The sequence below is a fragment of the Telmatherina bonti genome (genome assembly GCF_933228915.1).
Source record: "Telmatherina bonti genome assembly, chromosome: 21".
Classification (NCBI taxonomy): Eukaryota; Metazoa; Chordata; class Actinopteri; order Atheriniformes; family Telmatherinidae; genus Telmatherina; species Telmatherina bonti.
The window spans coordinates 11,262,368-11,276,882 of record NC_136630.1 but is presented as its reverse complement, the minus strand read 5'-3'; the positions used below and the strand labels follow the sequence as shown (position 1 = coordinate 11,276,882).

General features: G+C 42.7%; 1 protein-coding gene across 1 annotated transcript; it reads left to right on the top strand.

Moving 5' to 3' along the window:
• Positions 1 to 4,942: 4,942 nt before the first annotated feature.
• LOC306771871 (glutamate dehydrogenase, mitochondrial-like) lies at positions 4,943 to 12,765 on the top strand (the record flags this gene model as incomplete). The annotated part of the gene is made up of 8 exons (XM_079261193.1): positions 4,943 to 4,994; positions 5,455 to 5,549; positions 6,806 to 6,874; positions 6,924 to 6,932; positions 7,952 to 8,075; positions 10,230 to 10,321; positions 10,578 to 10,640; positions 11,894 to 12,765. The coding sequence occupies 8 exons, from the start codon at positions 4,943 to 4,945 to the stop codon at positions 12,011 to 12,013; spliced, it is 624 nt and encodes a 207-aa protein (XP_079117319.1). The 3' UTR covers positions 12,014 to 12,765.
• Between the last annotated feature and the right edge of the window lie 1,750 nt (positions 12,766 to 14,515).

Genomic DNA, 14,515 nt, shown 5'->3' with positions numbered 1-14,515 from the left:
GGCAGCGTTTTGGATGTTTTATTGCCAATCTAAGTGGTAAAGCCCATTACGAGTCGGACTGGTGTATGGAAGAAGCTCCTGATCGCATCTCTAAGGTTCTGTATGATGCATGGTCTTTACTAATAATTAGCACCTTTTTAACCTTTTTTCCATTTCCCCACTGTTTATTATCATGTATGTTTTATCTATAAATGTCGAAAGTTTCGCACTATCACACACATGTGAGTTTAACTTGAACAGCTGGAGATCAGAACTGCCAACTTTCACCATAAGCAGCCGTGAGCCTGCTCATGTTGAAATGGGTAGTTATGAGCTTGAAGTTGCCATATAACTTATCAAAGATAAAAGTATCAAGTCTTTATTGCTACATGTGACTACCAACTGATGAAACGCTGATTTTCATCTTTGTATCATTTCTGCGTGTTAAAATTGTGAACAAAACCACATACTTTTATGCTTTAACACATAATTGTGTGGTTTTTAGCTCTGTTGCCCCACAGTAAGGGAGTCTGTGGTTCAGATCATAGTTGGATCCTTTCTGTATTTGACTGTGTATGTTCCTCCTCCCTGTGAATTAGTGGATTTTTCTTTTTTTTTTTTTTTTTTTTTTTTTTTTTTTGTGTCTTGTCCAGCATTTAAGCAAGCAGACTGATGTTCTGGATGCTGTGTTCTGCTGAGCAAATTTATTTTGCCAAGGGGAACTTTTGTAGATGTAATGATCCCCTTGTATTTCTTGATTCTTATTTTATTTTTCAATTTGTTTTGGATAATAGCTTGTATTACAGAGTTTATGCTGCTGGACCCGACCGGAAAGGACAGGAAAGGGGCAGAAAGAGAACAGAAAAGAGAACATAAAAAAACAAAAAAAAAACAAAAGAAAGAGATCAATGCATACATGTATATGCACATACATACCCACCTACATATATATGTATATACACTCGCACATACATTATATATATATACATATATACATACATACATACATATACACATACATACACATGCATACACACACATGTACACATACATGCATACATAAAGATAGATATACATACATACATATACACATACATACACACACATATATATATATATATATATATATATATATATATATATATATATATATATATATATATATATATATATATATATATATATATATATATATATATACACACATATACATACTCACATACATACATACTCACATACATACATACACATACACATAAATATATACACCCACACACATAAATATATACACCCACACAAGCCAACTCTAGATTCGTGGAGAACAAAACCGTTGACAATCATGAGGACCAGAAACTAGCAAGTTAAGTCAAAAAGACAGAAAGAGAGCTACCTGCTGTTAGTGAATAAACTTGCTGGATGACTCAGTGACTGTGACACATGCAGAACATTCATGCAGAACATTCAGAGTGGAACGTGTTTAGAGAAGAGTGATCATGCCAATGTGACCCCGCCCGCCTACAGCTAGAGGAAGGCCAGGAGAACCCAGAGACCCGGGTAACCGACAGTCACCCCCAGGTACAGATCCCAACCCCCCCACTCCAGAGCCAGCCATGCATCTGCCCAGGAGGTGGCGAAGGAGGTGCCCAACCAGAGTCCCCCGCAGTCAGGGGGAACAGGCCCCAGCAGGCCCAGGCCGGCAAGGGCCGATCCTGCCGGGCACCGGCCACCTAGGGCAGACAGAGCGCAGGCCCCAGGGCCCCAAGAGCCCGTGAGCAGCCCCCCGCCCCCGCAGGCAGAGGGCACAGCCCACACCGACGGAGGACCAGGATCCCCAGACCGCCACCCAGCGGCAGCCAGGTCGCACCCCAGCGCACCAGCTGCGCCCCCGGGTACAGGACACCACCCCCCCACCACCAAACCACACACACATATACATGCATACCCCCCCCCAAACACGCACTCCCCTCTCAACCCCCATCCACACAACCCTCTGCAATCCATGCACATCATCCATCACGTACACAACCCCACCCCACCCCTACTCACTCACCCATACCAAGTCACACGAACCCCAATCGCCCCCGCCCCCCACACACGCTCACCCCCCCCCCACCACACACGCTCACACCCCGCCACCCCATCCCTCTACTTCTACCCAACCACACATGCCCCACCAAACACCCCTCCACCACCCATAGCCCCCCTCCAAACTTCACCCTCACTCACACATCCCATTCCGCATATACTACCCCCCCCCTACACACACACACACACACACACACACACACACACACACACACACACACACACACACACACACACACATACCCTCACTCCTCCAACACAGGCACACCCCAATACAACCCACGCGCCAACATACCCCTCCACACACACATCTACTCATCCTCACACATCCCTATCCCCTACCCACCTATATCCCCAACCCTAATCCCCCCCCAGCCATCCCACCATCCATCTGTAACCCCATACACCCACTCCCACACATCCTCACCTCACCCCTCCATCATGTCCCATGTGAGATACCTCAGAGGGGGCAGAGGACAGGATGGCCCCGATCAGGGCCCCCATAATTACCGCCCACCACTCCCAGCGTCCCCCCCCACCACCCTACAGATGCAGCCGACCCAGCACCCCCCCAGGGCCGGCAACAACCCTCCTACAGCCAGGCCAGCCCAGACTTAGGCCTAATGGACGGCACTCTTCCCCCACCCGTACCCCCCCCCCCAGTAAAGCCCCGAGAGCAGGGGCATGAGAAGACCCTATCGTCCCTGCCTCCCCCCCCGCTTATGACTGATTGTGAAGTATGTATTAGTTGCAATTAAAATTGAGGGAAGTGCCACGCGGTGTTGGGAGAGGGACCACCTAAGCAGCCCCGCCCACCATACACCGCATGCTCTTCCCCCTAATCATGTGAGTCGTCAGTGTTTTGGTGTTTGGTGTCTAAGTGTAATTAAAACTGGGGGGTGGGCCGAGGCTGGGTGCAGCGATCAAGACCACCTTGATGGCCTTTCTCACCACCCAGCGCCACGTGCACACCTCCCAATACCCTGCCTGTGTGTGATGGGGAGCGGGGAGGAAGAGGGGTTGAGGGATTTAAGTCTGGAGGAAAGTGAGCTTTCCTCCAGAAGGTGAACCGCCCGCGGCACTGGGCATGCCCCCTACTCCCAGGGCCCCCCAAGGACCAGGACAAGCCGGGGACAGCCATCCCCGTAACCAGAGCCTTCGGCGACTCTAACCAGAGAGTCATCACCGACCCAAGAGGGGACCAACTCACCACATGCAGAAGGGGGGCATGAGGACAAAGAGGAGGCGGGGCGGCAGAAGGGGAATCCCAGACCGACTGTCCACCGCCCCCTCACTCACAGAGGACACCCCCACCTGGGGACATGAAGTCCCCCCTTGTCCACACATCTGCACTTCACACTGTCTCAGCACACACCTACAGCCACACACACACACACTTCCGGACACATTCAGGTCCACCCAGCCACCCGTTCAGCCCACCCTTAAAACCATCCTCCTGACCCCCACGTCACATCCAAATCTCCCCCATCCCCATCCATCACATCTACACTTATCCACCAACCTACCACACACATGCACCACCCACTCCCCCATACATACACCCCTGCCCCCCCCCACACACACACACACCCGTATACATGCACCACCGCCACTCCCCACATACACGCATCACCCCACTCCCCTACACACACGGCACTACCCCCCCCCCCACAGACACCACGACACCCCCCCCACACACGCATCATCACACTTCCCCACCCACACACATCCACATACCTATGTACCGCCACCAGTCCTCAACGCACACCCCCTACACACATCCCTCCATACACACTCACATCCCATCCACACTATCAAACACCCCCCACTCAACAAGTCCCAGGGTCGCAACCAGGCACCAGAGCACGTACCTGCCCGCCGCCGCAGCGGCAGGTCCAGGTCAGCCCAGCCCCCCCCCGGCACAAGCCGACCCCCCACCCCCAAGAGACAGGGGACAACCCCGGGCACCGGAGCCCGGGACCCCGCCCAGCCCACCCCACGGCGGCACAGGCGCCCGTTACGGAGTCACGCCCGCCAACCCATCCCCCGCCAGCGACCTCGCCCCGCCGCTGCGCGGCAACTCCAGCCGCTGGCCCATCCAGGTCCACAGTAGGGCTAGAAACCTAGCCACTCCAGCAATGGAGCAGTCAAAATCCCCCCCCAGGAGCCCACCACAGACCCACAGCCCCCAGAGAACCCCAACCGGCCACCAACCCCGAGCGCAATAAGGTCACATTCTCCCCCCATACTAAGTGATGGAGCTGATCACAGGGGACCAGAGGGAATAAAGTTCAGCTGACTGATCTCTTGAGGAGGCAGACATCATCTCGACACTGATGTGATCTAATAAGAGATTTCTGAACTGCTGGATACACAGACTTTGTTTGCTTTTCCAGTTTAGAAGGATAGTTTTCTTTGCGATACATAAACTGGTGAGGATTAAGTTTGCAGAATTAAATTCTATGTTAATTTAGTGGATTTTTCTTGAGTACACAGTCCCAAAATGAGCATGGACACTAGGAGTGGCTGCGCTTGATTATTTGTCTTGGTTACAGTATGTCCCTGATCCTGTAAGTAAAGGCAGCAATGTTTGACTTTGAGTTGGACTGAATTAAACATAAAACTTTGTAGTTATGAACTTGGTCACATAGTTGGTGGGCAAAGTCACACAGCTGCCTGACACCTACTCACATTCAAGAAGTACACAAAGTTCAGTAAAGGCAACACGTGCTGTGTTTACCTCTAATCTGCATTCAGAGTAAATAATTACTTTGGTGGAAAACGCGTCATTTGTCTGGTTAGCATGATATTTTGCAGAGATTTGATTAGAAGGTTATGATTATAGAGGTAATTCTGTTTAGCGGGGACTCATCGGAACATGCGTTCTCTGCAGTGCTTTAGCAGGTTAAACACCTCCATGCACCCTGTTTGTACCTGGATGCATGCAAATGTTTGCAAAAGTGTTCAGTTGCTTGCATTCAGCATCGATACTATTCAATGAGGTTTTACTTTAAAGTTTGAAGTTTACAAGCCTACCCCCCCCCCCCCCCCCCCCCCCCCCCCCCCCTCCTTGTCCATGTCACTGGCTTCTTTGCATGCCTGCTTCTGTTTTTAGATCAGAGGCTCTTGACAGCACATATATATATATATGACACAAGGACACCGAGCCTGGTGCTCACTTTTCCTCTGCCATCCACCTCTATGTTTTCAACACAGCTCTGTTAATTCAAACGTTTAGTCAGGAATATCTGGTTGTCAGGAATGAAGCCTGATTTATGATAGTCTACGGACTGTGAGAAGTTTGTACTTGTGAACCCTCCTGCATAAACTTGCACAATTTACTTAAAACTCTCCCACCTCTTCCTTTCCCTTCCCACCTTTGTTTACCAGGGCCTGGCATCGACGTCCCTGCACCAGACATGAGTACAGGGGAGAGGGAGATGTCCTGGATTGCCGACACATATGCCAACACCATTGCACACACTGTGAGTTCACTACATAAACAATCTGGCTGACTTGGAAGGGATTTTGGTGCAAATTTTAAAATAGGCCACATTAAAAACAGGGAATGAGTCATGTGTAAACCATGAGCAATGGTTTCCTGCCTCTCCCTTCCCAGCCGACTATGGAAACATTCTTCCTCTCCTCTAAAGCAGCTTTTCAGGCTGAGGCCTGAGTTTCTTTGTGCCATCAGTTAATAATTGCCTGTGTTAAACGAGACTTATTTAACTAAACATAGAAAATGTTTGTGTGTGTTCTTTGCACAACATCTCATCAAAATGGCCAAAAATTAGAGGTCCAAACTCGCTGGACTTCAATTTCTAGGATGGAAATTATCTGGGAATTCTGAAGGAGTTAGGAGTGTGTTGCAGTGTTTTCCTCCAGATGTAAGATTGTTGATGGTGAAATGCTAACACTCAACCAAACCTCCTCCGTTTACAGTTTCTGTTCTTGGAATTGGCTGCTCATGAAAAGAACGAAACCATCATCTTTCGCCATATCTGTGTGTTAAAACTGGGAAACTGGGGAGATAAAAACAATCTTAAGAAAAGCAGCTAAATTATTTGGAAAAAGAGTTACTTAATCAATGATAGCCGTTTTTAGTCAGATTGCAATGGCAGAATGTCAGAAAAACACACCAGGGGTGTAATTCTCACATAATAAATATTTGTTTTGCACCAGCTTCATGGAAAACTGAAAGCTTGAACTCTGATTGGTTGGTCTTGTTAACCACTGAAACAACGAACAAAGACTGTGCCATCAAACCACTGCAGTATCAGCTGTTTGTGTATAACCAAGTACAGCAATCAGTCACCTGATCTGAATCTTTAACACTGTAACTCTATTTGGTTTATTTTCCACTTTTCTTTCTTCTGTCATCTCACTTCAACCACTCTGGTTCCTTTTGGACTGGGGGACTCATTCCTGCACTGGGTATCTGAGAGCACTTGGTACTGCATAAATGTTTACTGCATTCAGTGTGCCACTGAGGCATTAACCTTGCTGGAAGCTGAAACCGGTGCAGAGGGGAAAGCACAGTACCCCCGAAGATCACTTGATGCTGATCCTAAAATATCAGCAGCAGTTTGAGCTGTTTGTTTTGTTTAAATGAGAGAATTCTTGCAATTGCAAGCCAGCTGATACTTTTGGCTGAGTGTGATTGGCTGTCTCTGGCTGGGGCGTTTTGCATAGAAGTGTGTATTTTCTTGTCTTCTTAATCAGATCTTTCCACGTCTTGCAGGACATCAACGCCCATGCATGTGTGACAGGAAAGCCCATCAGCCAGGGAGGAATCCATGGGCGTATCTCGGCCACAGGCCGTGGAGTTTTCCAGGACAAAGCCTGAAGGATAAAACCTCTGGGAGGAAGTGAGTAAAAGACCACAGAGCTCTGACTGAAGCATGCTGGTGTCGCAGCTCTGACCAGTACGATGGAGCCATGTGGTTCAAAAAGAAGCAAAAAAACAAGTAATGAATCCTTGAACTGTATCTGAAACACTGTGGGAAGCCAGTGAGGAGCAGCGAGCACAGGAGGGATTTGATCATGTCACTTCCTTCCAGCCAGCGTATGAGCTGCTGGACTCTGAGCGAGCTGCAGCCGTTTAACCAAGACATGATGAGAAAATGACTTTTTTTCTGGATCGATTTTGTGTTTCAGCAGGTTTGGCGTCACCTTTCCAAGGATCCGCCAAAATAAATACGAAAAGCATTTTTAACCACTGAGCTGCTCTGCTGGTCTTAAAGAATGATCAGTAATCACTCCAAGACTTTTAGGATGAGGTCGAATGCATAAAGACAGTGGACCAAAATAACTTTCACCAACATTTAGATGGTCAGACTTACTAAATATCACAATTTCAGTTTTCTTCATTTATATTCGGAAAGTTTAGAAATCTTATGCTTCTGGTGTTTTCATACAAATGTGATCACAGTCAGATTCATGTTGTTATTTCTAAATATCAACACTCCAGTTTCTCCAGGTTATATTGTTTTACTTGGTTATGTGGTTATTATTTATTGTTACTGAAAATAATAATAATAATAATAATGATAATAATAATAATGATAATGATGATGATGATGATGATGATGATATTATTATCATCATTATTATTACTATTATTATTATCAAATCAAGATGTTGGGAAAAAAAAAGTAGTTTTCCTTTCTTTTCACTCTGATAAACATTCATGCTTATCACAATATTAATTTCACAAAAGAATTTTCTTTAGAGTTTATTTCAATATCTTTATTTCATATCAAACAACTTTTCCCTGACAATCAAATCTTATTATTTTTGTAAAACACAACAATTAATCTGTATAAATCTGTGGAGAGATGCAGACTGTCCCTGCGGTGCAGATGTCTGATGGTGTCTTCTCTTGCAGGACATGTACCTGAATGCTGGCGGTGTGACCGTATCTTATTTTGAGTGGCTGAAGAATCTCAACCATGTCAGCTATGGAAGACTGACCTTCAAATATGAGAGGGACTCAAACTACCACCTGCTCAGTGAGTGCACTCCACATTTTCTCCATAATCAGAAGATAGTGATTAGTATCATTCGGTTCAATCTGAAGAAATGCCACCATTTTATTTTATTAAAGAATTCCACCAAACACACACAAAAGGAAAATAACATTTAAAAATGCTCACAAAAAAAAGATTATTGAATCAATTTGTAAAATGATAAATATTTTCAATCCACCATCACACCATTTTAACATCCCCTTTTATTCATTCCATTAGATAGATGATTGTTTTTTTTTTTTTTTTCTCTAAATAAAGCTAAATGTGAGTTTTTAATGCCAGTAAAGATAAAATACCAGTTTGCTTTGGTAAAATGTGTGATTGTGCGTAAACCACAGCTTCCTGTTGGAACAGAGCTGTGGCACCACAACCTTGAAGCTACTTCTCTGTGTTACCAGCTCGGTCAGCGAGAGAGAGCTTGCTTAATATCTCATTCAGTTCTTCTTTTTCACGCTTTTCTTCTTCAAACCATGTTCTAAACCTTCTCCTTTTCTCCTCATCACCATGTATCACAATGATTCCAGTAGTGAGATTTATCATAACTGTGCCAGCTGTAGAATCTCTGGTTTTCACTTTTAAAGTGATTTCGTCCTCAGGACGTGCACCAAAAGGAGCTTTCATTAGTTTATTAACCCATTCATATGGTGACTTGGTATGAAACATGTATTTATCATCATTTCCACCTCTCTCTGTTACATAGAGTTGATCTTCATCATTTTTCATTTGTTCTTCTCTCTGTTTTTTTTTCTGCCGTGGTGTTGAGGCGTCCTTATATTCAAATCTTTTAGCCATCTGAAGGAAAAAAAAAGATGCAATAAAATGGTTCTTTGACATAACAAGTCACATTCGAGTTAGAATTGTGAAGTTATCTGAGCTTGTTGTTGTAAAATGTCTCAGATTATTCTGAGGATGTAGTGTGTGTGTTTATCAAAGTGACATACAAACTGCTGATGGTTATTTTAGGAATTTGCAGCATGAACACTACAAAAAAAAAGTTTTTTTTTGCATGTATGTAATCGAATGGGTGGTGTTTTTACTAAGAACTTACTAAAAACATGCAGAGATTTGCCACCTCATATCACTGATCACTAGGAATTTGCAGCATCTGACGCTGACATGAACACTTTAAAAAAAATATATATATATATATTTTTTTTTACATGTATGAAACAGGATGGGTGGCGTTTTTTCTGAGAACATACTAAAAACATGCCACCTCAAATCACTGATAGTGCGACTAGTCTGAAAGATTTAGTGTGTTTAAGGTCAGAGTTGAACATATTTGCAGGGTCAACTCCAAGGCCTGATCTCAGTAACTGCTGCTTTCTAAGTTAATCAGGGTCTGAGCCATGCATCACAGTAAATGTTTATCCTACTCACCGTTCCTCTGGTGTGTATTTATTGTGTTTTTCTTTGATGCTCCAAACCAGTTACACCCACAGTTGCTCAACTGTATCCTAAAAGCATATAAAAAAAAAAGTTAAGTTGGCATTCTCGTAATACTTTAGTAATTATAATAAACACGTCTTGATATTTGATCTGCATGATCTTGGTTTGTATCAATTCCAGACCTTTTATTAAGCAGTCAGTTCCAAAAATGTCAGCCCAGCGTAGAGGAGGTGTTTGTTAATGTCCTGCATGTAGACATGAAGGTATTGTATCAAAGTTCAGACATATTTGTGATCAATCAGTTTATTTTATCTTAATTATGTATGATAAATAGAAGAGGACTATTGTTACCCATGTACTATTTTTTCTCTGTGTTTTAAAGTATGTAAATTGGATTTTAAAACTAATTTTTAAGCATCGAAATTCTCAATGATCTTTCGTCAAATCAACAATAAAATATAAAACAAAAGCAGAATTTTTTACCATCTATCGTACTATAAAAGAACAAGTTTGTCTGGATTCTCAGTTTTATCAGGAAAATGCTTAATTGTAGAACTAGTTTTAACTAGCAGGTGTCATCAGCGGTACCACGCTCTCTTGTCTCATGTGTCCTCAAGCCAGAACGCGGCCGTGGATGCATGTTAGATGGAGCATCAGTATGCTGATCAGGTGTAACGGGTGGATTGATGACATGAGAGATGATTTTTCAGTTTCTCCCTCTTTCCTTTCTACTGTTTTCCTTTCCAGTGTCTGTGCAGGAGAGCTTAGAGAGGAAGTTTGGCAAGCAGGGAGGACCCATCCCCATCGTACCTACCGCTGACTTCCAGGCCAGAGTTGCTGTGAGTAACTTTTGCTCTTTGTTTTTTTTTTTTTGTTTGTTTTTGTTTTTTTTTTTTTTAATTTTTTTATAACTCCCGAGATTTCCAGTGGTAACTCAAAATTTTGCTTTAAAAGGTGGATTTTAGGAGATGAGGAAATTTTAACTCTTGACAGAAATTAGATTTTTGTTGGTTTGGGGTTCAGACGTGATCACAGGTTACAAAAGCTGCAAGTTTCTATTAGAGATTGTGATGCCGACGTGCAATCCTCCTGCAGGGTGCCTCTGAGAAGGACATCGTTCACTCTGGGCTGGCCTACACAATGGAGAGATCTGCTCGGGTAAGCGACCCTACACAAATTAACACAGTCCAACCTGTTAGATTTAAAAGGTAAAACACTGAAATAAACACAAATGATGTGTACAACTTGTGGTTACATCTGGACTGGTCACATAACAGCATAATAATCTAATGAAAACTGCACATTTTTCGCCTTGTTTTAGTGTAAAGAAGAACATTATTAAGATGTTTACACTTCATTAAAACATTCTATACAACATTTACAACCTAAAACTTCTTGAGGAAAAAAAATAAATAAAGTTTAAACAGCAGATTGGACCTTCTGGGGGGCTTGATATGGCCCCCGGGCCGTACATTTGTCGCTCCTGCTGTATGACGTTAAAAAATAACAGCTATGGCTCTTTCACAGACCGTATATCTAAATGCTAAAAGTTTGAATTGATGTTTTTTGCTGCAGGAGGTTATTACATATGTGTTTAATCAAGATTTAGTCGTTGCCTTTATATCTGCTGCAAACACCGACACCACTGCCAGCAGTGAATAAGATAACAGAAAAAAAACACTTAAATATTTGGCAAAACCATGTTATTTCAAGTTCTTTGTCAGTTGTTGAAACAGGCAGACTGTGGAACATTACTGATTACTAAAAGTTGCGCTTAAAAATTCAGGAAATGAATCTGTTCAATGATAAGTTCCTTCCCCTGGTTTCTGTCATCGTTTGACCCTCATTCCCATGAAAAGAATATCAAATTACCTCTAGAGAAGTTATTTATGGTCTGTTTTTAGTAAATTAAACCTGCAGAAGAAACTATTATGGCAGATCTATATTACTTAATGTAATAACAGAACAGACCTTTAGTGAAGCCCGGTCGGCGCCGTCCCTCAGAGACCAGTCAGGAGGGAAGAAGGAGACAAAGCTCTTTATCAGAATATCTAGATAGCAGACACAGATCTTGCTCGATGGGAGACCGAAGACAGAACTAGGGACTTACACCCCGCTAGTCTGTTTATAAGTCATTCCAGACCCCTCCTCCCCTGCAGCTCTGAGCAGACACTTCATTGAAATGTACCAGTTAAAATACACACATTTACTGGAATTTCTCCACCCATTATAGTAAAATGAAACCGTGCTTTTATGACCCACCACCTAAAAAATATGTTTACCAGACAACAAGTCAGCTGGTTTCACTTCATGAAACCAGCTGACTTGGCTGACTCAGAGCTTTTTACAACTGCCTACATAACCCTCTACGACACAACACATCTAACATGTAACATCTTTTGTCGTTGCAGCAAATCATGCGCACAGCAAGCAAGTACAACCTGGGTCTGGACCTGCGGACGGCCGCCTACGTCAATGCCATCGAGAAGGTCTTCAAGGTCTACAACGAGGCCGGGCTCACCTTCACATAAATGGCCCATTATACCCTACACTACTGTCCCTTCCTCCATCCTCCAGCTATTCATCCCTCTTTCCCGCTTCCCTCTACCTCCTCCAACAGCCTTCAGAACATATCACTGTTTACCACCGCTTGTTGGCTCTTTCACACACACTTGCAGCAAATATGTTGGCTTGCCCAGCATTTATCCCGTAATCTCTGCGCTGCTGTTCAATTTTTTGCGACTGTTTAAACGCCGACCTGTTCTCATTTTCGCCTGCATGAGATCAAACACAGAGCTAGATCCACAGAGAGAATGAATGAGCCTCTCCTTCCCTCAGCCATCATATAAATGTTTGATATGGTCGTACGGCAGCCATGCTCACGGCGCTCTTACTGGGATCGCTGAATGCATGTGTGACCCTCCTTTTGTAGTTGTTTCAGCTGACAGCACTACAGATGCCTTATTTAAAGGAAGAGGTCTGCTCTTAAAGAGACATGGCCGCTTCAGTCTAATGCTTTTTAAAAAGGGATTTAGACTTAACTTCTTGTGAATAAAAAGAGAATTATAATTTTACTTCGTCCTCTCTCTCTTACCGTGTAAAGGTTAGCCGTAAAGTTTTAAGACTTATTTTTTCATAGCGGGTGTTTCTTCTGTCAGCACTCAGTAGATGCCCTTCGTCATCTTCATTTCTTCCCCTTTCTTCATTATTCGCTTCATCCCAAACGCAGCTTGTCTGACTCCTCTGCTGATGGACAAAAGAAAAGGGAAAAAAAAAAAAGAAAAAAGGGGGTGGGGGGGGCAGGGATGGGGCGTTTTGTCACAGTGACCACCCAGTTCTCTGTTTGCATTTTCCTCTGTTTTTAACCGTCCTGTTCTTCATTATTGAAATAATTTAGGAGGAAATGACTTTTTATTTTTATTTTGTTCATTGTTTTTGGAAACCAATAAAATGTTCAGGAAAAAAACACACGTGTTGGTTTCTTTCCATACCGATCTGGAGTTCCCTGCTCTGCACCTGCTTATCCCTACAAGGAGGAGGAATAGATTGTTTCTCACTAATTTAAACAAAAGTCCTTTTTTTTTAAAACATTTTTTAGTCTTTCAATAGGACATTATAATCAAGGAATTACATGGAGGCAGCGTTTTGGATGTTTTATTGCCAATCTAAGTGGTAAAGCCCATTACGAGTCGGACTGGTGTATGGAAGAAGCTCCTGATCGCATCTCTAAGGTTCTGTATGATGCATGGTCTTTACTAATAATTAGCACCTTTTTAACCTTTTTTCAATTTCCCCACTGTTTATTATCATGTATGTTTTATCTATAAATGTCGAAAGTTTCGCACTATCACACACATGTGAGTTTAACTTGAACAGCTGGAGATCAGAACTGCCAACTTTCACCATAAGCAGCCGTGAGCCTGCTCATGTTGAAATGGGTAGTTATGAGCTTGAAGTTGCCATATAACTTATAACTTATCAAAGATAAAAGTATCAAGTCTTTATTGCTACATGTGACTACCAACTGATGAAACGCTGATTTTCATCTTTGTATCATTTCTGCGTGTTAAAATTGTGAACAAAACCACATACTTTTATGCTTTAACACATAATTGTGTGGTTTTTAGCTCTGTTGCCCCACAGTATGGGAGTCTGTGGTTCAGATCATAGTTGGATCCTTTCTGTATTTGACTGTGTATGTTCCTCCTCCCTGTGAATTAGTGGATTTTTCTTTTTTTTTTTTTTTTTTTTTTTGTGTCTTGTCCAGCATTTAAGCAAGCAGACTGATGTTCTGGATGCTGTGTTCTGCTGAGCAAATTTATTTTGCCAAGGGGAACTTTTGTAGATGTAATGATCCCCTTGTATTTCTTGATTCTTATTTTATTTTTCAATTTGTTTTGGATAATAGCTTGTATTACAGAGTTTATGCTGCTGGACCCGACCGGAAAGGACAGGAAAGGGGCAGAAAGAGAACAGAAAAGAGAACATAAAAAAACAAAAAAAAAACAAAAGAAAGAGATCAATGCATACATGTATATGCACATACATACCCACCTACATATATATGTATATACACTCGCACATACATTATATATATATACATATATACATACATACATATACACATACATACACATGCATACACACACATGTACACATACATGCATACATAAAGATAGATATACATACATACATATACACATACACACACACACACACACACACACACACATATATATATATATATATATATATATATATATATATATATATATATATACTTACTCACATACATATACACTCACACATATGCATACATATATACATATCCATACACATACATACATACACATACACATACACATAAGTACACACACATACCCACCCACACACATAAATATATACACCCACACAAGCCAACTCTAGATTCGTGGAGAACAAAACCGTTGACAATCATGAGGACCAGAAACTAGCAAGTTAAGTCAAAAAGACAGAAAGAGAGCTACCTGCTGTTAGTGAATAAACTTGCTGGA